The sequence below is a fragment of the Loxodonta africana genome, chromosome 15 (assembly GCF_030014295.1).
Source record: "Loxodonta africana isolate mLoxAfr1 chromosome 15, mLoxAfr1.hap2, whole genome shotgun sequence".
Taxonomy (NCBI): Eukaryota; Metazoa; Chordata; class Mammalia; order Proboscidea; family Elephantidae; genus Loxodonta; species Loxodonta africana.
Genome location: NC_087356.1, coordinates 28,067,271 through 28,090,752, shown reverse-complemented (window position 1 = coordinate 28,090,752; position 23,482 = coordinate 28,067,271). Strand labels below are relative to the sequence as shown.

Genomic DNA, 23,482 nt, shown 5'->3' with positions numbered 1-23,482 from the left:
CTCTGCCAGGTCCCACAGTCCCTGTTACACTAGGCCCCTCCCATTGTGTGTGTGTTGGCGGGGTGGTGCTTGAGACTCAGCCCCACCTGGGCTGCAGGACCCCTCCCTGCCCCCCAGTCCCACAGTGAGCTGTTCACACCAGGCTGCAGCACAGGCACCAGCTACCTAGTGTGTGACTGGGGATGGCCAAGGCCACAGGTGCTAAACCTGCTAATGCTAGAGTGGACAGGCGTTGTTTCTTCCTTTCTAACCCCTTTAAAACATAAGCTTCCTGAGGGCAGGCTATCCTTCTGTTCCCTCCCCTCCCCATCCCCCTCACAGGAACTATAGCACTTTGTACATAATAGGGAATCATATGTTGATACAATGTTTTTTTGTTTTTTTTTTTTTAATTTGGTTAAGTATGGTATAACATAAAGGCAAGTGTATCATCATGGTGGCCTTTAGCAATCTCTGCACCTCCCCCGTCCCTCACCAGGTGTGGTTTCTGTGGCTGCTGGACTAGCTCAGTCTTGGGCTGCGTTCTTAGAGGTGTACATGACTAACTGGATGTGTGCACAGTGACTTCTAGTTAATGTGGCCAGACGTCATTATGCCTGTTTACTTGGCATAGTTCACAGTGCCCTGTCCCTGGTGGTGCAGTGGTTAAGGGCTCGGCTGCTAACCAGAACGTCGGTGATTAGAATCCACCAGGCGGCTTCTCCACAGGAGAATGATGTGGCAGTCTGCTTCCATAAAGATATACAGCCTTGGAAACCCTATGGGGCAGTTCTACTCTGCCCTGTAGGGTCACTATGAGTCAGAATTGGCTCAACAGCAATGGGTTTTTTTTTTTTTCTTTCACTATATTAAAAGTGTTCTGATTTGGAAGATAAATCATATAATCTCCCTACTTATAGTTTACAAGCCTCTTCTCTGTCACCTTAATGTGTCCAGATGATGAGAGGCAGGGAATGTGTCTAGTATCCTGGACACGCTTCCTGGGATCTGGGGGCATATCTTAGGAGGATGCCAGGAAATCATGCCTTAGGAGGAGCGGCTGGAGGAAGGGACATTGGCTGAGGGTGGGTGTGCCCTGGAGGCTGTCTTTGACCTTTTGGTGCACTGCCTGGTCGAAGACCCTGATAGTGCAGTGGTTAAACGTTGGGCTGCTAACCAAAAGGTCAGCAGTTCGAATCCACCAGCTCCTCCTTGGAAACCCCATGGGGCAGTTCTACTCTGTCCTGTCGGGTCACTATGAGTTGGAATCAACTCAACAGCAATGGGTTTTTTTAAATTTTGTTTTGCCTGGTCAAAAGCCACAAAGACTACAGCTGGGACCAATGAGTGGGAATAACAAGCACACCAAGTTCATCTCAGCCTAAGGAGGAATATTCTTCTGGAGAAGTCTGGCCTCCCGCTGCGTATGTGACCTGGTGGTCCAGTGAGCTGCCCAGCAATGGTGGTGGTTAAGGGAAAAGGGCTGGCGCAGTGAACAGGTGATTCCTGCATTAACTGGCAGGTTTAACCAATTGCTGTAAGGTTCCTGCAGGCCCTGAGGGTGAAGAGCAGAGACATTTTGACTTCTGGTTTCTTTCCCCATCAAACCTGAAGGCAGAGAGGAAGAAGTGTGTTTGAACTGTAATAGAGAAAGTGGAGATTTGGTACAAGGCAAGACTTCTCTAGAGAGTAAACATTCAGTCTTAAAAGGGAAGACAGATGAGCAAATGTTGAAGTCCCACTGCCTGGGGCATTGTGCGGGCTGCCCGGTGGGCTCCAGGATGCAGAACGTGTTGTCTCTGTCCTCGGAGCACAGCCAGCAGAGAACCACACTGATCTGTGCTAGGTGGAATGGGAGGGAGGGGATGGGCATGAGAAAAAGGTTCCAAGTGAGAACTACAAGGATTTGCATCTGGTATGCAGTGTGGCAGGGAAGTCCTGGACAGTACAGGGTATTGGGTGGGGGGTGTGTTGCTGGATAGGAAGGGCAGGAAGGATGCTCTCAGAGGTACCACAGCTTGGGAACGTCTGCTGATCCTGGCGCCTGGAGTCTCTTCCTCCAGGGAGCCCTTTGCCTGATTCCATACCAACGGGTTTGTGTGCATCTCTGGGGAGCATGTGAGGAGGGGTTGTGGCGAGGTTGCTGAGCCTACCTTGGGGCTCCCACCCTCCTGCCCTGCATTTCTGCCTACCAGCCAGTTTGCTCTAAGACTGCCAGGGTGAGTGGGTGGCCAGGCTGGGGTTGAGGGGGTGTAGAGCTTGGTGCTGTTTGTTGATAGAGCTCTCTTCCCCCAGACCACCCTGGTAACTCATCCTAAAGGGAGCTGGGGAGAGAGGTACCTCCAAGTAGTGTCGGCTCTGTCCTGCTGGCAGGGTAGGCTATGATTGGTGTGTGTGCTGGAATGGGGGGCAAGGTTTTGGACCCCCTCTTGGCCCCCAAGGCAGGCATGTATGCCTTGGCCCCGGGTCCTGCCAGGAGTGAAGAGAGAAGGGTTGGGACTGCAGGCCCAGGATCCTCTCTAGAAGCTGAGTGGTGCTGGGAAGCCCAGTGGGGAGGAAGTGGATGAGTTTTATTTATTTATTTATGTATTTACCATCTCCCTAATCTTCAAGTGGTGGGGATGAGACTGAGAAGTGGGAAGAAGCTGGCTGAGTGGAGAAGATGAATATATAAGAGTTTTCCAGGTTGTTTCCATCCTGGGGCACACAGGGGTCAAAGAATGGAGTCTTGGGAGCTTAAAGTGGAGACTGGGGGACTGGGTATGAGGAGGGAAGCTGGGGGACTGGCCATGAGGAAGGAGACCGGGTTTGGCAGCAGAAGATTAGGCCACTTCGGTCTGGGGCTGGCAGGTGGGCCCAGCTGCAGGGCAGATTCCCGTTACACCAACATCTAAGTGCTAAAAGCTGGAGTGTGGGCCCCCTTTTCTCCTGTACTGGTTTTCTGGCCTTTTGTCTGTGTTCTGAGGTATCTTGGGGAAGCAGAGGCTCTAGTTTCAGAGGCTGCCCCTGCCCACACTTCTCCAGTCAGCCGTGCACTATGGATAAGGCGTGGGGAGGGGGGCATCCCTCCTGGAATGCCCCTGGAGGGAAGAGCTGAGGCAATGCTGTCCGGTGTCTTTGGAAGTGTAGGCTCATTCCTGAGGGGACCTGTCCTGTCCCAGGCCAGTCCCCACCCAGGGGAGCCAGGATCTGTGTGGGGAGACCCAGGATGACACCCAGAGTTATCGGCGCTGCCTCCCTGGCTGTGTTTCCAGCCCTTTGTCTCTCTAGAGGAGCTGTTTCAGGGCTAACCCCCGGGTGCCTTTGGTGAGGGGTGCCGCCTGCTGGGTGCTGAGCTGTGTGGGTGCTGAAAGTAGACATCCTAACAGCTTTCTTGTTTTCCTAGTTGGCCATTCATGCTGCTCCTCCAAGAAATGAGAGGAGTGGGTCCTCTTTGATTGATGACAGTCCATCGCATTACCTCCTGTCTTCGCAGGGGTCGTAGAACCAGTCTGAGCTGATTCCAGGTGCCTGGCTTGGCTCTATCAGTGCTGGCTTTGTCCCTCCCCCAAGTACCTAGTCCTGGCCTTTCTCTGGTCTCTTTATCCCTTCCAAGCCAGCTAGTATTTTCTTTCCTCTCTCTGTCCTTAAAGGTCTGTAAGGCGTTTTCTGATGGGTTCGTTAGGCTTCTGCCCTGTGTGGAATAGAATCTTCAGCATGGCATAGTGAAAAGAATACTTGCTTAGGTTTGGATCTTGGCTGCAAGATGGGATTATTGCTTTCCAGGGTGGGTGTGAGGATTACATTAACTCTGCCCAGCATTTTCTCCTTGGGGGTGCCTAATCATGTCCAGAAGCCTGAGCCCAGCCCATGTGCGTATGGTTGTCCATCCCGCGGAGGTGGGGAGGGGGTGGTATGTAGCAGGAGCGTTTCCAGTCTCGGCATTAACCAGGAGGCTCACGGTTTTGTCTCCCTCCACAGCCTGGACGTGTCTCCTCAGGTAGAACCTGACCCAGCCGCTCTTCCTCACCACCTCCCCTGCTCCCCCTGTGCTCCGGCCCTTGCCACTCCTGCTCCCACCGCTGCACCCATGCTAAGCACTAACCTTTTTGTAGCTGCCTCCCCTGCTGCTGCCACAGCTGCTGCCACCACCGCCACCCCTGAAGCCACCCATGAAGCCACCCCATCTGGATTCTCGGGTTTCACCAACCCGTTCCTCTCCTCCTTGCAGAGCAGCCCCTTCTTCGATGAGCTGGTAGCACTCAAAATACTAAACTGTCCTTCACCTGCTCCCTCTCTCCCCAGTGCCTCAAGGGCCAGCTCCACCCCTCTGGCCTCCCCGGGGAAAGCCCTGACTGAGTGGGAGGACACCTTCAACGTCTTTGCTGCCAGCAGGCTGTGTCCAGAGGCCAGGAGCAAGATTCTGGCCCCTGCAGGAGTGGGGCTGGAGGCGACTGGGCTGCAGGCCCCAGGCTCCGGGGCTGTGACAGTGAAGGCAGCTGAGACCTGGGGAGACCCTGAGGGAGGAGGAAGAGATGGGAGCAGCATGTGGCAGGAGCCCAGGATGCCTGTGGACTTGGGACTGGACCAGCAGAGTACGGCTGACCCGGAGCCCCTTGGGTTGGTAGGGGCCAGCCTGCCCTCCACATCAGCCCAGCTGCACCTCAGAGCCTCAGACTCTGAGCCAGGCAGGGAGCCGCCGGCCCCAGGAGGGGATGCAGGGCAGAGTCCAGCAGACAGCGCGACATCTCTGTTTAGCTCCCCAGAAGTGATCAGTGTGTGGGAGAGGCTGCCTGGCCCAGACGACACCCCTGAGACCCAGGATGAGGAGGCCTCCCGAGGTGAAAGCCAGCTTTTCCATGAGCTGAGTACGGTCAATGATTCCTGGCCTTGGGATGTGGTCACCATTTCTCCTGCCACTGAGACATCCTCACCAGTCCTGCGGGGAGAGTCTGACGAGCTGCCTCCCCCCCAGGAGCAGCCAGAAGCACCAGAAACTGTGAGCCCCAAGGGGAGTGAGAAGCTTCCCCCACAGGAGCTGGAGCCAGAGCCTAAACCCAAGAGTGTGTCGGAGGAGGGGCTGCAGCCCAGCACGCCGCCTCCCAAGCCACCACGTCTCTTCATACCTGGAAGTTCGCAGGAGCAAGAGGAGGAGGAAGGGAAGGCTGCAGGGAGGCCAAGTAACTGGGGGCCAGATATAAAAGAAGATGCCTTCCCAAGCACACTGGCTCTTGGTCCTCAGGAGGCCAAGGAGGAGGGAGAGAAGCCTGAGTCGGAGGAGTCTGATGGCCATTCTTCAGAGACCTTGCTGGGCGAGCCTGGCTCGGAAGATGCCATGGAGGATGCAAGTCCCCCTGTGTCAGGGTCCTGCCTGTCTCTGCCCACCAGTTGCCCTGAGGGCCCTGTCCCCACACCCTACTACTCAGAGAGCTTGGCTCTTCAGAGTCAGCAGATCTGTAGGGCTCCTGAGAGAGGAGAAGCCCCCGTGGCTCCTGAGGCCCAGAGCCGGGGACCAGCAGGAGAGGAGCTTAGGCCCCTGTCAGTCAGCTCCCAACAGACTGACTTGTGGGCCTCCACCGAGGAGGATACCTTGAAGCCCTTGTCTCAAGGGAGCCGAGACCCCCCCAGCTTCCCTTCCACATCCCCTCTGGGGTCCAGGGACTCTTCCATCCACTCTGGTCCAGAAGAGCTACCCACCCCTCCAGAGCCCACCTTTCCACCACCCACCCTCCCACCCTGGGCCAGCCACCTCCATGGGGGGCTCAGCCCTCAGTGCTCTTCCCTGCCTGGAGCCTGGCCCCAGGCCTCTTCCTCCCCAACCCCAGGGGAGCCAGCCTCGCCCCCAGGACCCTTTGAGCCCTCCCCCACCGGGGGCTTTCCCGCCCCACTCGGGGAGGACCGCGCTGCAGCCACCCCAGCCTCCCCGCTTGTGCTTCTGCCCTTGGAGACACGGCCAGTTGAGGAGCCACAGCCCAGTGCCAGGTGAGCTTCCCACCCCACTAACATTTCCCAGGAAGCAGGGGCTGGAGCGGGGCAGAACCTTCACAGGGGCTGGGTGTTGACGCTCCAGCTTCTCCTTTCCGAGGCAGGTGAGGGTCTCCACCTAGGAGGCAGGATGGGGGGGCTTTGACAGCAGGGGTTTTCTATGCTCCCAGCTCTGAAGCTTCTTCCTCCTCGGGACCTTGAACAAGGAGGGTGCCTCCAAGAAGGGCTGTGGTGCCCCAGAAGCCAGGGGTTTGAGGGATGTCCTGAGGAGATGCAGGGGATAGAGAATGGAGCTGAGAGAGAGCCTAGGTGGCCCCGCACGGGAGGGGAGGGGAATGAGCATGGTGCTGGGGCCCCTTCAGAACTCTGGCGCTCATCACCTGGCTGGCTGTGGGCTGCCTGGAGTGGGCCCACCTGCACAAAGCCTGTCAGCTAGGGGCTGTGTTCTGGAGCCTGATTCTCTTCTCAGGGGCAGGCCCTGGCAGAGCAGGAGAGCAGGCTAAAACTGGCACCCTGGAGCACAGGCCCTGGCTCTTTCCAGTTTCCTGTCCAGATGGGGTGGGGAAGCAGGCTATGAAAGAGAGAGAGCCAGAGGAGGGACCAACGCCTAGGTCAGAGAGGAAGGCTGGAAACGCCTTTGGAGAGAGAGAAAAAAACAAAACAAAACACAACCTGAAATACTTTCCATATATGTGACCCTCAGAAAAAAGAGCTCAGTAACTGCATCAGGTGCTTTGTTAGTTTGTGTTTCGTGCCTTTCAGGGGGTGGTCCTGATGCTTTTAGGGCTGTGCTGAGTGGACAGTGGATGCCTGTGTGCTGTGGACACTGTGACATTCATTGGTCTGGTTTAGAAGAAGTATGACGCTGTGACCTCCCCAGGTGGCTCATGAAGAGCTGAGGTCTTAAGACACAGGTCCCTGGGAGGTAATGGGACGTGACTTAGAAGGGGCAGCAAAGTCCAGAGGGACGATAGCACTCTAGGAGGCCGGAGTGAAGAAGGGTGGGGAGCCAAGCCAGCTGCAGACCTTGATGACCAGGGCAGGGCGCGGGTTTAGAGAGCAGGGCAAGCTCCATGCTGGCTGTCTGTGAGGCCCCCTGTTCATACATCCAGTCACCCAAATGTACTGAGCGTTTACTGTGTGTCACGCACTGAGCAGAGCTGAAAGACACTGTCCCTGTTGTATTCCCAAGGGATTCCCAGTCCAGCAGAGAGGTGGAAGTGAACCCGTGAAGGGAACCTCCCAGAGAGGCCAACGCTGACATGAGAAGCTGGCGGGAGGGGAGTGCCTAGGTTGCACTCAGGCTTCTGTTCCAGTGGGAGGGGGTGATGCTGTCCCCCCACTGAGGTGACAGATAGGAGTGGGGGACTGGTGAGTACAGCTTCCTTGCTCTGTGTTTGTGGCATCTGCAGCTGGCTCTGCTGTATCCAAGCACCACTTCTAATTATACTTGCCATTTCTTACTTTATTCTCTTCAGAGTTGGCTTCATGTCTGTACTTGGTATAATCCTTACATCAGCCCCCAATAAAACTATCCCTATTTCTCAGGTGAGAAGATGGGGTCCACAGAGCTGCAGGGCTCAGGGTCCCTCAGATGTATGAGGGCAGTCATACCCAGAGCCTGGAACCCCTGGTTCCTTATTTAGGGTGTTTTTATGCCATACTGGTAATCCCCACCCCATGCAACCCAGAGGTGGCTTTAGAGCCATTTTTATACTCCTATCCCTAATGCGAGGAGCCCTGGTGGCACAGTGATTAAAGTGGTCAGCTGCTAACCAGAAGGTCGGCAGTTCAAACCCACCAGCCACTCCACTGGAGAAAGATGTGGTAGCCTGCTTCCATAGAGATTTACAACCTTGGAAACCCTATAGGGTCACTGTGAGTCAATAGACTCAACAGCAGGGGGTTTGGTTTGGTTTTAGGTATCTCCTAGATGGGGGGAAAGGACAGACAGTTCCTTTTCCTATTCTCTGCCCCCAGGCTGGGCTCTCTGCCATGCCTGGCAATTTGTGAGACTGAATCTACAGCTCTGTCCTGAGTTACAGAGCTGGCTCGTCTGGATCTGGGTGAGCCTTCCTTCAGTGGAGCTTGGGGCCTTGGGTTAAGCCATTTTGCTTCCTATCCCTAAATGGTCCAATTCCTCTGTGAAGTAAGTATACATTTTAAGTGGTACTCTAGAGGCAGTCCAGTTGATTTGGGGGCATGATACTTGGGTAACTCACAGGTACAAGGTGCTGGAGGATCCCAGAGGAGGGTCATTTTAGTCAGTCTGGGGGAATCTGGAAGGCTTCCAGGAGGAGGTGGCCCTGTGTGGACTTGGAAAATGAGTAGGAGCTAGCAGTGCTCCAGGCAGAGGAAGAGCTTTTGTAAGAGCCTGAAGACACCCCATTTTCCTGTGGCTGGGGGAGTAGGGCATGAGAGGGCATTGACACTTGTGTTTTCTTACCTTGATAGGGAGCCATTAAAGGAGAGGCCTGAGGTTATTATTCAGCAGCAGAATGGGGGCAAGACTGTCATGGAGGAGAGGATTTAGCTGCCGAGGCCAGAAGGAAGATTTAGCTAGCACTGGCTTGGAGAGGAGGGAACAATTTGAGAGATGGTAGGAAAGTAGCAGGGTTTGGCTGTTTGTTGGGGCCGAGGCCGAAAAGAGGAGTCAGGCTCCAGGTTTCTGACTTGAGCCATGTAGACTAATGGTGCCACCCACAGCCATGGATGCACAGGAGGAAGGGCAGGTGTGGAGGAGAGTGTGATGCCCTTGAGGTGGCCCCAAGTGGAGAGAGCCAGTCCACAATTGTCTACATGGGTCTAGAGCTCAAGGATGAGGTCTGGGGTGAAGGTGGCGATCAAGGGGTGGGGGAGCGAAGGAGGTGGAGAGGGAATAACACAAGGGCAGACTAGTAGCTGAGAAGGGGCCATGAGAGTTCAGAAAACCAGAGTGATGTAAACGAAGGGAGAAAAGAGAGCGGCCTAAAGGAAGCAATGAGTGTCAGCTCCACAAGAGGGGTCAGTGAGGTGAGCTCTGGCAGGAGTCGGTGACCTCAGCAAGACCGCTTTTAGTGGCTGGTAGGGCTGATGTCCTCTTCTAAAGGGCTGAGAAGCCAACGAAAGGTAAATTAGAGACAGGATGTAGTCCACATACTCTAGGGAAGCTTGAGTGAGAAGGAAGTAGCAAAAAGTGTTCACTGAGGGTGGTAACTAGAGTGAACACAATGTCATGGGAGGCTTTCTCAGGCCTGCTTAAGTGCTGATGGGAAGCAACCAGTAGGGAGCGAGATAGGTGACCCACCTTCCCAGTTTGCTCTGGCCATTCATGGTTTTAACAGAAAGTCCCATGACCTGGGAAACCCCACAGTTCTAGGGAAGGTTGGTCACCCCTAGAGGAAGGTTACAGTATACAAGAGGAGGGAGAAGAGATGGAGGGAGGAGGCATCCATGGCAAAGACTAGGTGTAGGTACAGAGACGTCTGTAAGATGGCCTCTGCCCTCTCTGTGAGGGGCAAGGTCATCTGAGGGAGTGAACTGGGGAGGGGACAGATGGTGAGGATTGAGGACGGTAGTGAGGGAAAGGGAGAGGAGGGTTGCTGAGGAGCGCTGGACACAGCTGCCCTGGAGACCTTGACGGTGTCGGAGCAGCCACCACCAAGTGGAGTGGCTTTTGTGAGGAGACCTGGAGGCTTTGCAGAGAAGGTGGCTGTACGTTTTCCTTGTGCTGCCCATCCCTCCCCGTGACCCATCTCTTGTCTGTCTTCACAGTCCCCACCCTGTGAAACCCCTCAGTGCTGCCCCTGTGGAGGGCAGCCCCGACAGGAAGTCTGCCCGCTCTAGTCTGAGCACAGCCCTGAGCAGTGGTCTGGAGAAGCTCAAAACAGTCACATCTGGCAGTGTTCAGCCTGTAGCTCCTGCCCCCCAGATTGGCCAGGCTGTGGAAACCAAGATACTGAAGGTGAGGCCCAGTGGGGTTCTGAGGGGGCATCAGACCAGATCTTGTGGTCCTGTGGGGAGAGCCCTGGGCAGGGTGCTGGGAGGGTGGAGCAAGGAGGAGGCTTTAGGACATTCCAGAAGTCCTGAAGCCCATCAGCCATCTCTGGCAGTGGACACAGAGAACTCCAGGGCCCAGTGGTGGTGGAATGGTGGAACTGGGGCGGTGGCTGGCAGGCCTGCGGCTGCCCTAGAACTGCCCTTCTCACTCTCCCTCGGTCTGGCCTCAGGACTCAGGTGCGCTGGACCAGTCGGCCAAGTACTACCACCTGACACACGATGAGCTGATTGGCCTGCTCCTGCAGCGGGAGCGGGAGCTGAGTCAGCGGGATGAGCATGTGCAGGAGCTGGAGAGCTACATCGACCGGCTGCTGGTGCGCATCATGGAGACCTCACCCACACTGCTGCAGATCCCCACTGTTCCCCCCAAGTAACCTTTCCTCCCCACCCCGGGAGGGCTGCTGTGGACCCCCAACAGGCTCAACCCTCCCTCCCTCCTGCTGAGCTCACTCTGACCTGGGGTGGGGTGCAGTGTGCTCATCACTCCTTGTTCCCCTCTCCCTCCTGCTCAACTGGAGCTGCTGGAAGGGGTGCCCTTTGGACTCCTTTGTGGAGCACCAGATTACATGTACAGCTGTGTACCTCTGGGACCCCTGGGTCCTTCTCACCTGCCTATTTTCATACCCCTTAGCTTTGGGAGCCCCAGGGAGTTGAAACAAGATGGAGCAGCTGTGAGCTGATGTTTGACATGGTATCTGGGGTGAGACTATTGCTGACACATACTTTATGCCCCCCAAGGATGCTCAGCCATTTCTTCCCACCACTAAGTCCTCTCCTCTTCATCTCCCTCCAGCCCCTGAGAGGGGCTCCCAGTATTACTGGGCTGGGGCAGGGACCAAGCTGCCCGTTGGTCCGTGACTTCTGGGCAACCAGGCTGCCTGCTCTTCAGCCTCGCATCCATTCTAGCACCGACAAGGAGCCTGTGCAGTCATGTCTAGTCTCTGCCATGTCCTGAGTCTGTTTCTAGCTGTCTGAGGAGTGAGAGTAGCGTGGATAACTTGCCCTCTGCAGTTCCTCCCTCCCCTCCCCTCCCCTCCTGACCTTCCATCAGTGTCACAGGGGAATGTCTAAGTCAGGGCAGGTGGGACGAGAGCCCCTTCTCACTGTTTGAGTTCTCACCCACTCCAAGGTGTGGGGCCCTCCGCAGGGCCATAGGCTGCTTATGTTTTGGGGTTCGACCCCAATCTGTATTCTTGTTGCCCATCCAGATGCCAAAACTCTGTGCTGCTGCAGGGTTTGAACTTTTGGGAACCAATTAAAATGTGCCTTTTGTGGGAGGGGTCAAGAGCCCCTCTCCCTATTTGGCGTCCCCTCCTGTCCCTCTTGAGCACACCAGGAATGAATCTGTCAGGGCTGAGGAATGGGAATGGAGGAAGGAGGCAGCACTCTGCTCCCTTCCCCACCCCCAAGAGTTCATTCCATTTAAGGGTCTGGCCAAGCTGCTGCTCTTCCCTTGACCTCCCTGCCTTCTTCCCCTCAACTTCTTCCCTGCCTTCAACTCCAACTGGAGAGTCCTGGGATAAAAGCTACATTCTGGAAGTGGGAGGTCCCACTCTGCCTTTGGGAGACACCTATTCTTAGGAAAAGCCTTTGTTACCCTCCCATCCAGCCACTGAGCTGCTACCCCAACTGTCCCTCCTGCCCTTGGCCTTGCCTGGCTCGGCTGCAGTGCACTTTGAAATGAGGTGTCAGTCCTTTGGCCTACCCCCCGTTTGCTTGCAGAAAGCACAAGAGGCTTCCCCAGGGAATTGCAGGCTTCAGACAGCCTGTTTTAGTAAGGGATGGGGGGAAGGAGGATGCTTTGGCCCAGTGAGGAAGTGAGCGTTCTCTGGGGTTGCCTTTTCTTTGGAGAGGGCCTGGGGGTCACTTGTAAAGCCTTAGGAGGAGATATGCTCTGTGGCGATGTCTCTCTTCTGCCAGAACGGAGCAGAGGAGCCCCACACAGGGGAGAAAGCCCTTAAGGACCACTCATCAAAGCGGAGAAAAGTATCTACAGGTGCCCAGGACTTCAGTCACTTTTTTGGTGGAACCACTGGGGATTGGAAAAGTGTCTCTACTGGGGTGAGGGGGTCACTCCCCTGCTAGCAATCCCCTGGACTCTACTCATCCCCAGCCCTGACTCCAATTTTCCAGATATTTTTGACTATGGGCCTCCAGCATGCCCAGGGCAGGGATGTCCTCAGAAAAAATTTTGAGTTGAAGCCCAAGGTTCTTGTTTAGCGTTTCTGCTCCTGGCCCCAAGTCGGAAGAGAGCGCACAGATCTGCTTTGCTGTTTGTCTTCCTAGTTGTAACTCCTGTTTATAAAGAGCTTGTAGTTCATGTTTTGAGCACTTTATGAAGAATAAAAAGTTCACATACTGCAGGTGGCTCTGTCGTGTTCCTGCTTTGGAATGGGCGAGTCAGAGAGCTTCCCGTGGGGTAAAAAAGGCAGCCTTAAATCAAGGTGGGGAGGTTCCTGACTGACAACCACCCCTGCCCTGACATCAGAGGCAGCAGCACAGTGTTGCCTGGGGGACTGTAATCAGTTCTTTCTCACTCTCAGGACACCCACATTTATTAGCCACCTTTTTATGGGTACATTTATTGGGTACTGTGGAAGAATATAGAGGGTAAAAGACTTGATTCCTGTTCTCAAACGATTTAGTCTAGTAAGGGAAGAGAAAAATCCAAGATGGAAATTGTTCTTCATGGTTAGCTAGAATCACCCTCCAGCTTTAGGAAAAGTCTGTTTCTGCAGTTCAGCCATTAGGAGACGAGGAACCGCCACTGTTGCAGAACATGTGGCGTCTAGAAAGACATGAGCAGCTTGAACCACCCTGCACCTCACCGTGAGATTAAGGTGGCCCAAAGTGGGGCTTGCTAGGGGCAAGACCAAATATTTCTACTGCCCTCTTTGGTGAAGTAGGGAGCTGTCCTCTCCTCAGTCTGACTCATTGACCAGATAATTCAGCTGGGAATTTTCTATTCGACTCTGCACAAGTGTGGATACATTCTTGGTGCTGGTACCTTGCTCTACAATCTTCAGAACTCATCCTTACCTAATGTCCTTGTATGAAGTGCTTGATGAACACTATTGAGCATCCCCCCTACCCCCAGTTCTCTTCCTGCCCAGAAATTAGGCTGGGGAGGGATCTGTCTTGGTTGGCCAAAGGAGGTGGAGACTGCCGGGGACAGATTACCCAATAAGCAAGGTAAGCACGGGTTTTCTTGTGTTTACTAATCTGTAGCCCACGATTACACCTGTTTTTCACATCGTTGATGTGATGAAATGCATGTGAAATTGTTCACTGCAGATGAGTAAGTAAACACAATTAAGCCCGTGTGTACCTTGCTTACCGGTTAATCTGCCCCTGCTAAGACCGCACCACTTAACTCTGTACTGTGAGCCTTCCTGTACCTGGCCCTGAATATTTAGCAGTGAATCGAAAAGTCACAGCCCCTGCCCTTCTAGATCTTACACATTGAAAAACCCGTTGCCGTCGAGTCATAGTGACCCTACCAGTAGGAAAGATACATGCAAAATCATAAATGCAAGGGTTGCCAAAGAAGTACTGGTGACACAGGACTATGTGATACAGGATTTTATGGAAATAGGGCAGTGGATCTGGGGAAATGCAGTGTTTGGGCTGAAGCCAGAAACAGAGCAAGCGTCAAGGTAAGATAAAAAGTCTTCTGGGCAAAGGGTACAGAATGTTCAAGGCCCGGGGGCGGCGAACACCCAGCATGCTCCAGGAACTGAGCGGCAGGGTGACTGGAGAGTACAGGGGGCAGGGTGGTGACAGATGAAACTGCATGAAGCCGCCGCAGTGCAACTCCTTGCAGAAAGCTTTCCGAAATTAACCCTACTCCGCCTTGTCCGTCTGGCCCCCTGACGGGCCCTCTTGGATCGGACAGAGCCTTCTCCTGAGTTGCAGCTTCAGGAGCGACTTCTGGGGGCAGGTGAACAGCGAGGAATCTGTTCCATGGCCCCTTGTTGAGACCTTAGAGTCGTACTACGTACAGCTCTCTCCCAGACTGCCAGCCTCAGCAAAACTGGCGGCGCAAACCGAGACCCGGACCGTGCAGGTGCAACTCTCGGCAGTTCGGGGCTGTCAAGCTCCGTGACAAGAAAAACTACACTCCCCACAACCCCCTGCGCCTCCGGCTCGCTGCGGTTGCTTATGGCCAATCGGAAGCGACAGCTGTGGCGGGGGCCGAGGAGGGACATTTTAAAAGGGCCGGAGATTGCGGGCGTCATTGGCCATGGCGGATACAGCGACTACAGCATCGGCGGCGGCTGCTAGTGCCGCGAACGCCTCGACCGATGCACCTCCTTTCCAGCTGGGCAAGCCCCGTTTTCAGCAGGTGAGGACCAAGCTGTGGACTGAGGGTCAGCGGGTGGCACAGGGCGGGCGAGCAAACTCCCTTCAAAGTCCCCTTTAGCCCTAGGGTCTGCGACCCGCGGCCACCAGACCCTGGAGCTACCGTCTGGGGGGACCGCGGGCACAGCCGCCCGGTTCTTATTGGTCAATGTTGTGGGCGAGCACTCCCACCTTGGCTCTCTATTGGCGGTTGGCGCCGTCACTCCCCGGCTGCCTGCCCCCTCCAGCCTGTACCGCCCGAGGCGCCTTGTGATTGGCCGCCGCCGGCCGGGCCGGGCTCCCGGGCGCCCGGGGCCGCACAGCTTCTGCAGGGCGGCTGTGGGCTGTGCGTCCGCGCGCCGCGGGCGTGAAGTTCGAGCCCGGCTCTGGATGAGAAGTTGGCGCGGCTGAGACACCTTGTAACTTTTTCCCCTCCGTGGGGACTGACGTGCGTTCCGAGCCGCTGGTAGAGCCGCAGGGCAGCTCCCAGCTCCATGCGTGCCCGGTGTTCATGCTCACAGCCTTCGGCCGGGGTCGGGTCCGCGAAGGGCGATGGGTCGGGGCCTCGTGCCCGGGGGTGGCTGCGGCCGGCAGAGGGTTCGCTGACTCAGCGAGTCGGCCCCGTGCGTGGCACCCTGCCGGGGAAGGTGCTGGGGACGTGCGGGGAGCCGGGGGCGCGGAGGAAACGCTGTGTCATCGCCTGGGCTGCCGGCCGGCGCCTCTGGGGGTCCGCGGCCGGGAGTCCGCGCAGCGCCCCCCATCGCTGCGTCCTAGGGAGGGTCTCTGCACCTGCGGCCCTGGCGCCGCGCCGCGCTCGGCTCCTTCCAGACCCGCTCGGGCTCTTCAGGGCCCCCCAGGCCACGGATCCAAGGATGCACTCGGCAGCCCGGACGTGCCGCTCCGGCCCGGGAGCCAGGGAGCCGGCAGGAGTCGTTCCCCTTGGGCCCCTGCAGCCTCGAGCGTCGAGAAAATGGGCTTTTTTAGGAAAAGGGCAAGATAAGTGTTTGAATGAACCGGGGGCTTGCATGCCCGGGGGCTTGCATGCCCGGGGGCGGGTGGCAGCGGAGGCAGACAGAACGAAGTTTGCTGGAAGAAAAGAAATTGTGCAGAGGTCGGTGAGATTGTGTGTGTGTGTATTTCCTGGAGAGGGTGCCGGTTCAATTAAAGTGGTGGCCCGAGCTTCGAACTTCGCTGATAATTAAAGAACGGTGCTCCTGAGCCTTCTGAGAAAATGCCCCCGCTGTTTTTAAATAGGACTTTAATTTCTTTTAAAAATAAACCATCTCAGCATATACTATCTGAGGCGAGACTGGCGTCTTCCCGCCAATGTAGGTTGCTATGCCACCTAGGGCCCACACTGTTAGGGGTTCCCCTGCCTGGACTTGAGCAAACCTTCATTGGCTGCCCCTCCACCCTGCCCGCTACACATTCTCCTTATCCTCCTAGACTCAGTAAGGCCTGCCTCCTCCAGGAAACTTCCTTCTTCCCGAATCATGACTTAACCCCCCGGTTTTATCAGGTCGCCGTCCACCTCTTTGGTCACCCCAAGTGGGATCCTCATAGCCCAGGCTTTTCTTACAGTTTGTGGCGCTCGAATTGTTTGCTGGGTGGTTCCTGGGTCTCCTCAGCCACAGTGGACACTTTTTGAGAGGAAGGTCTGGTCTTTCTCTGAGCACTGGGTTAGGCACATAGTATGTACTGAATAAAGATTTGTGGGTTAGGGCTGCTCTTCCAGTGCCTGTTACCTGTGCATGACGTTTGGGACACTCAGTCACCCAACAGACATTTACAGAGTACCTCCTAGTAGCTTTCATTATTGAGTCCTTTGCCATTATCACCTCTTGAGCAAAAAGTGCACCATCTGAGGCTATTCTGCTCCTGCAGTCCTTGCTGGTACCTATTTTTGGCAGGGCTCTTGAGGGGAGTATTTGCTTTTGAAGTTCCACTTCTTCAGCATAGTGACCTGCATAAAATGTAGTGCATATGATTTATCTGTGTTAAGGAACTTCTCCTCTTTTCCCCAAACTTGCTCCTCCTACAGTGCTCCCTGGCTCTGCAGGCAGCCCAACCGGCCACCCAGCTGCTGGAGCCAGAAACCTGGGAGTAACCTGTATACTTCCTTCCTCTCCCCTTCTCTGAATACACCTGGAGGCCCAGTGATTTCACCTCTTAGACAGCTCTTGAATCTGCCCATTTCTACTGCCACAGCCCTAGACCAAGCCCCATCATCTGTCTTGTACCCCTGCAGAAGCCTCCCAACAGATTTCCAGCTTCCACTTGGGCCTCATCCAATCCCTCCGTCTTCCGCAAGTTGGAGTCCCAACAATGCAAGTCTGATGAGGTGCGCCCCCACCCCCAAATGCCCTTCAGCAGCTTCCCCTGCTGCTTCTGAGATACAGATCTCACTTCTGAAGTTGCCTCACAGGCTTCCGTGGCCCAGCCCCTGCTGACCTACTCTTCTTGGAACCCCCATACACTCCCTAGTTCCCACCACACTGGCTACCTTTCAGCCCCATGAACCCACTGTGTTCTTTCCCACCACTGATCCATTTGCCTGGAACACCACCTCCTCCCCTGCCCCCAACTCTTGTCCCCATTCCTCCTCATCCCTGATGTCTCCTCTAAGCATCACTTCTTTGGCAAAGCCTCCTTGTACCCCCAGGTTGAGTTCCTGGATTGTGTTCCCCTACTGCAAAGCGCCTGTTTCAGTGTATACTGATTTTGGGTGATTATTTTATTGCCCTGTGTCTCTAGCTCTCAACCACAGGTTCCATGAAAGCAGGGATTGAGCCTGCCTTTACTCCCCTTTGTCTCTCCAGGGCTCAGCACAGTGCCTGACACTTGGGAGGTGCTTACTATTTGTTGAATAAATAATTTTACTGCAGATGCTTCGGTAGGTCTTTGTGGATTTGAATTAAGTTGATTTAAGAGATTGTGATTAGGGAGGTGGGCCAGTGTCTCTCCAAACTGTCCCTTAGGGGTCTTGTAAAATTGCAGCTGAGTAGGGACAAGTTTGATGCTGTAAGATTCTTCAGCCCTGTGACCCCGAGTGGGAAGATCTCTAAGGAGGCGCATCTAGAGACGCAAAGGTCTGCTCTAAATGTACAGGGTTGACAAAGGCCCAGCTCACATCTCTATATGGGTCCTGTCCTTAGTCTTGGCATACAGTAGGTATCCAGTGAATGCACACAGTGCCCTGTACTGGCCTGATAGAAGCCTGTTTCTTAATCCAGGGACCATTCCCAGAGTCCATGCCGAGTGTACCACCGTCATGTGCCAACTGGCTTCAAGGCCTTTCCTTACTCTCTGGAGTCACCCCAAAACCCCTTCTTCCTTTCATCTTTCTAGAGTTCCCTCTCTAACCCCTCCCCCTATGCAGGTACAGATGGTGGGGTAGGAGGAAGAAGGGTACTAAACAGGATCAGAGGGTGGGGAATGACAGTTTGCCTTGCTGGGCCCAAAGGTCTGTGACCATTTTTCTCTCCATAAGATGAGGATGATGAAAGCTAGGCATTGTTCCTATCTTTTTGTGTATTGACTTATTTAATTTTCACAACAGCTCCATGAGGCAGGTACAATTACCCCATTTTATATGTGAGAAAACTGGGCATACAAACAGATTACATAACTTCCTAGGCTGACTGTCTCTAGAGTGCATGTTTGTTTTGTTGATTTGTTTATTGTCACTCAAAAAAATTTTTTTTTAATTTTGGTAAACGTATACAAAGCCAAAGATATGCCATTTCAACAATTTCTACATGTACAATCCAGTGACATTGATTACATTCTTCAAGTTGTGCTACGATTCTCACTGTTCTCTTCCAAATTATTCCATTACCCTTTTCTTAAACTCACTGCCCCTGTGCTTTCCATCTAGCCTTTTGAGTTGCCAATGTCAGTTTTATCTCACATAGATAATTCTTTAAAAGAGCACAGTGCTCAAAGCAGACATGCTTTACTAATTGAGATAAGCTATTTTTTTTGGTTCAAAGAAATATTGTCACTTCTTAATTATAGAACTTTTCAAACATAAAAGTGGAGAGAATCATTGCCATTATACATACTCATCACTCAGCTTCAGCAATTACCAGCTTAAGGCCAGTCTTGTTTTGTCTGTACACTTTCTGTCACATCCCCAACCCAGTGAATGATTTTGAAGCAGAGCCCAGGAATCACTTCCTTTCATCATACCTACTAGCTGTCGTTAGTTGCCGTTGAGTCAACTCCAACTCGTGGCAACCTTATGTATAACAAAAGAAAGCGTTGCCTGGTCTGGCGCCATGTTCATGATCGTTGGTATGTTTGAGTCTATACCTACTAGTAGGTACCTCTAAAAATTAAGGACCCTTTTGATTAAAAAAAATTTTTTGATTAGTTTTTTAAAATAAACTTTTTAATCTTGGAATAATTTTAGATCTACAGAAAAGTTTAAACAAAACAAAACAGTTCTTGTATACCCCTCATCTAGTTTCCCTCTGGTGTTATCGTCTTGTATTACCATGGTACATTTGTTAAAAATGAAGAAACCAATATTGATACAGTACTATTAACTAAACTGCAGACCATACAGAGCCAACGAGCCTGGTTGGGTTTGGTTTTATACTAATATCCTCTTTCTGTTCCAGGACCCCAAAGTGCATTTAGTCACCATATCTCCTCCATCTCCTTTGGTCTATAACAGTTTTTCAGACTTTCCTTTTTTTGATGGCCTTGACAGTTTTGAGGAGTAATGGATTTTTTTATAGGATGTCCCTCGATTTGGGTTTATCTGGTGTTTTTCTCAAGGTTAGACTGGAGTTGTAGGTTTTGGGGAAGAATACAACAAAGGTGAAGTTTCCTCTTCGTCATATCACATTGGAGGGTTTTTAAAATTTTTTTAAATTTATTTGGTTGTTGTTGCTGAGAGTATACATAGCAGAACATATACCAGTTCAGCAGTTCCTACAGGTACCGTTTAGTGACATGGATTACATTTTTCGAGTTGTGCAACCATTCTCACCCTCCTTTTCTGAGTTTTTCCTCCCCCGTTAACATAAATTCACTGCCCCTTAAGGTTCCTATTTAATCTTTTAAGTTGCCGTTGTCAGCTTGATCCCATATAGATAGTTCTTAAAAGAACATAATGGTCAAGACACACATTTTTTACTAGTTAAGCTAAACTATTATTTGGTTTTACGCAAACTTCAGGGGATATTTTTGGTTTAAGGTTTAAAGATTATCTCAGGACAATAGTTTCAGGGCTCCAGAAGTCTGGAGTCCGTGAGCATATGAAATTCTGTTCTGCATTTCCCCTGTTTTGATCACGATTGTGTAGAATCTTTGATCAGTAATGGTAGCTAGGTACCATCCAGTTCTTCTGGTCTTGTGGCAAAGGAAGCAGTTGTTCATGGAGGTAATTTGCCACCCATTCCATATCCTCCTTCTGTTTCTGATATTGCTTCTTCCTCTGTTGGTCCAGGCAAATAGACGCCAATTGTCGTGCCCTGCATGGCCTTCTGCAAGCTTTTAAGACCTCAGGCACCATGCAACGAACTAGGAAGTAGAACAGAAACATTAAACGTGTTATTAGGGCAAGTAACTGGAAAAAAAAAGAATGTTCCACAAAACCATGACCCCAAACCTCCAAACCAAGAAAGGAAATCCTGTGAGAATTTTGATTGAACGTAAGCAGCCTCAGCAGCTACTCTTTTTTTTTTTTTTGGCCAATTCAGCATTTTACAGATGTACAACTTATTGACAGCAATTAAAATAATAGGCTATGCAATCCTACCCTTAAGCAATGCTATGTTTCCATCACTGTTAACCCCTCACCCTCCCTCAGGCCCTTGGTAACCACTAATAAACTTTGTTCTTTATACAGTTGCCTTTTCTTGTCTTTTTATGTAAGTGAGTTCATATAATATTTGTCCTTTTGAGATTGACTTATTTCATTCAGCATAATGTCTTCCAGCTCCATCCGTACTGCAGCATGTATCAAGACTTCATTTCTCCTGCTGGCTGAGTAGTATTCCATTGTATGGATGCACCCCGTTTTGTTTATCCAGTCATCTGCTGATGGGCATTTAGGTGGTTTCTACCTTTTGGCTATTGTGAATAGTGCTGCAGTGAACATTAGTGTACACAACTCTTTTTGGTTCTCTGCTTTCAAGTCTTTTAGGTATATATCCAGGAGTGGAATTGCTGAGTCATATGGTAGTTCTATTTTTAGTTTTTTGAGGACCCATTGCCATACTGTTTTTCACACTGGCTGTACCATTTTGCATTTCCACCAGCAATGGATAAGGGTTCTGATTTCCCTACATCCTCACCAACATTTGTTATTTTCTGGGGTTTATTATTATTATTATTTTTAATCTCAGCCATCCTAGTGGGAGTGAATTGGTATCTCATTGTGGTTTGGATTTACATCTCTCTGATGGCTAATAATGCTGAGCGTATTTTCATTGTATTTGGAGGCCATTTATTTGTATGACCTCTTTGGTGAAATGTCTATTCAAGTTCTTTGACAATTTTATGACTGGGCTATTTGTCTTTTTGTTAAGTTTTATATATATTTTGGTTATTAGATTCTTGTCAGATATATGATTTCTGAAGATGTTCTCCCAGGCAGTAGCTTGTCTTTTCACTTTTTTAATAAAGTCTTTTGATGAACAAAGGTTAATTTTTATGAGGTCTCGTTTATTTATTTTGTCTTCTGCTGTTTGTGCTTTTGTTATCATGTTATATGACCCATTGTTAAAAGCTAGGCCTGACAGCATTGCCCCTGCTTGTTCTTCTAAGAATTTTATGGTTTTAGTTTGCACACTTAGGTCCTTAATCCATTTTGAATTTGTTTTTGTGTATGGCGTGAGGCATGGACATTGTTTCACTTTTCTGCATGTATAAATCCAGTTTTCCTAGCACCATTTTATTTATTTATTACCTGAGAAGTTCACAGAATGTATTTATTTTTATTGTACTTTAGATGAAGGTTTACAGAGCAAACTAGTTTCTCATTAAACAGTTAATACACATATTATTTTGTGACATTGGTTGCCAACCACGACATGTCAACATTCTCCATCTCTACCTTGGGTTCCCCATTACCAGCTTTCCTGTCCCTTTGAACCTTGAAGATATGCTGAGTGAAATAAGTCACACACAAAAGGACAAATATTGCATGACCCCACTTGTATGACATATGAAGAATAGGCTAATGCATAGAGACAAAAGTTTATTAGTGGTTAGTAGGGGCTGTGGAGGGGGAGCGAAATGGGAAATTCCTGCTTCAGGGGTGGTAAGTTTCTGTTTGGAGTGATGGAAAACATTTGTAAATGGATAGTGGTGATGTAATTAATGTCACTGAATTGTACACTTAAAAATGGTTAACAGGGCAAATGTTTTGTTATACAGGTATCCCCCACTTTTCAAAACCTCGCTTTATGCCATTTTGCTTTTTGTGTGTATGTGCTTCAGATGAAGTTTTACAGAGCACATTAGTTTCTCACTAAACAATTAATACACAGGTTGTTTTGTAACATTGATTGCCAACCTCGTGACGTGTTAACACTCTCCTCCCCTTCTCGTCCTTGGATTCCCCTTTACTATTCATCCAGCTTTCCTGTTCTCCCCTCCACCCCCTCAGTCTTCTCGTTCTTGCCCCTGGGCTGTTGTGCCCATTTAGTCTCATGTATATGGTTGTGCTATGTGTATTATTGTTTGTTTTATGGGCCTGTCTAATCTTTGGCTGAAAGTGAACCTCAGGAGTGACTTCAGTACTGAGTTAAAAGGCTGTCCGGGGGCCATATTCTCAGGGTTTCTCCACTTTCTGTCAGACCAGTAAGTCTGGTCTTTTTTTGGCCATTACTATTTATTGAAGAGACTCTTCTTTCCCCATCGATTGGACTTAGCACCCTTGTCAAAAACCAGTTGGCCATAGATGTGTGGGTTTATTTCTGGACTGTCAATCCTATTCCATTTTCCTATGTGTCTATTGTTATACCAGTACCAGGATGTTTTGATTACTGAGCTGTATAGTATGTTTTAAAATCAGAAAGTGTGAGTCCTCCTACTTTTTTCTTCTCTTTCAACGTTGCTTTAGCTAGTTTGGGCTCTTGCCATTCCATATAAACTTGAGGATTGGTTTTTCTATTTCTGTAAAGAAGGCTGTTGGAGTTTTGATTAGGATCGCCTTGAATCTATAGATTGCTTCCGTTAGTATTGACATCTTAACAATATTAAGTCTTCCAATCCATGAACACGGACCATCTTTCCCTTTATTTAAGTCTTCTTCAATCTCTTTCAGCAGGGTTTTATAGTTTTCATCGTGTAAGTCCTCCATGTCTCTGGTTAGATTTATTCCTAGGTATTTTAGTCTCTTGGATGCTATTGTAAGTGGAGTTGTTTTCCTAATTTCCCTTTCAGATTTCTCACTGCTGGTGTATAGAAATCCAACTGATTTTTGTTTGTTGACCTTGTAACCTGCAACTTTGCTAAATCCCTCTATTTGCTCTAGAAGTTCTCTTTTGGACACTGGGATTTGTATCAGACAGCTTTTGAAGTTAGTTTTAACATAATCACAATACTATTAACGTACCTAAAATAATTCTAAGCATAAAATAACGAGTTATTATTCACATTTTCCTGATTGTCACATATTTTTTTTAAATACTTTGTTTGAATCAGGATCCCACAAGGCCCACAACATTATATTTGGCTGATACGTCTCTTTCGTCTCTTCTATTGGTCTTCCCTCCCTCCCTCCCTCCCTCTCTCCCTCTCTCCCTCTTTTTTTCACACTATTTATTGTCCTGTAGAATGTCTTCATTCTGAGTGTGGCAATGGCATCCCTGTGGTATTAACATGTTCCTGTAGCACCTGTTCGACCTGTGTACTCACAGTCATGCTTTTAACCACTACTCCATACTGCCTACTGAAGGGGAGAAAGACAGCAAGCACCTGGTGACCTTCCGAGACCTGACTTTGCTTCCTCTCTTCCCCCTTCTCATTTCCTCTCCTGACCTGACTTTTTACTTTTCTTCAGCCATATATACCCCTGGGCAGGAAACAAACACACATGCTTCTGCCCATTTGTGCTTCAGTCTATCCAGAAATAAGTTTTTTTGTTTTTTGTTTTTTTTTTTAACTTCCTCGTTCTTTCTGCTAGGATGACTGGGGCTAT

The 23,482-nt window shown here is 51.0% G+C and overlaps 2 protein-coding genes across 13 annotated transcripts in view; both read left to right on the top strand.

Moving 5' to 3' along the window:
* Positions 1-12,344, top strand: part of RAB11FIP5 (RAB11 family interacting protein 5) — a 51,413-nt gene extending 39,069 nt beyond the window's left edge. Inside the window, exons 4-6 of one of the 3 annotated variants that reach the window (XM_064268725.1) lie at positions 4,264-5,940; positions 9,697-9,886; positions 10,152-12,344. In XM_064268725.1, coding sequence (XP_064124795.1) covers positions 4,264-5,940; positions 9,697-9,886; positions 10,152-10,355 — 2,071 coding nt within the window. In that variant the 3' untranslated portion in view covers positions 10,356-12,344. Of the gene's footprint in view, positions 1-3,939; positions 5,941-9,696; positions 9,887-10,151 lie in introns of all 3 variants that reach the window. The other 2 variants (XM_064268724.1, XM_003413678.3) reach the window with 2 other exon arrangements.
* A 101-nt stretch (positions 12,345-12,445) lies between these two features.
* SFXN5 (sideroflexin 5) overlaps positions 12,446-23,482 on the top strand; it is a 164,854-nt gene continuing 153,817 nt past the window's right edge. For all 10 annotated transcript variants that reach the window (XM_023552771.2, XM_023552770.2, XM_023552769.2 and 7 more), the window contains exon 1: positions 12,446-14,326. In XM_023552771.2, the coding sequence (XP_023408539.1) occupies positions 14,225-14,326 (102 nt within the window). In that variant the 5' untranslated portion in view covers positions 12,446-14,224. The remainder of the gene's footprint in view (positions 14,327-23,482) is intronic.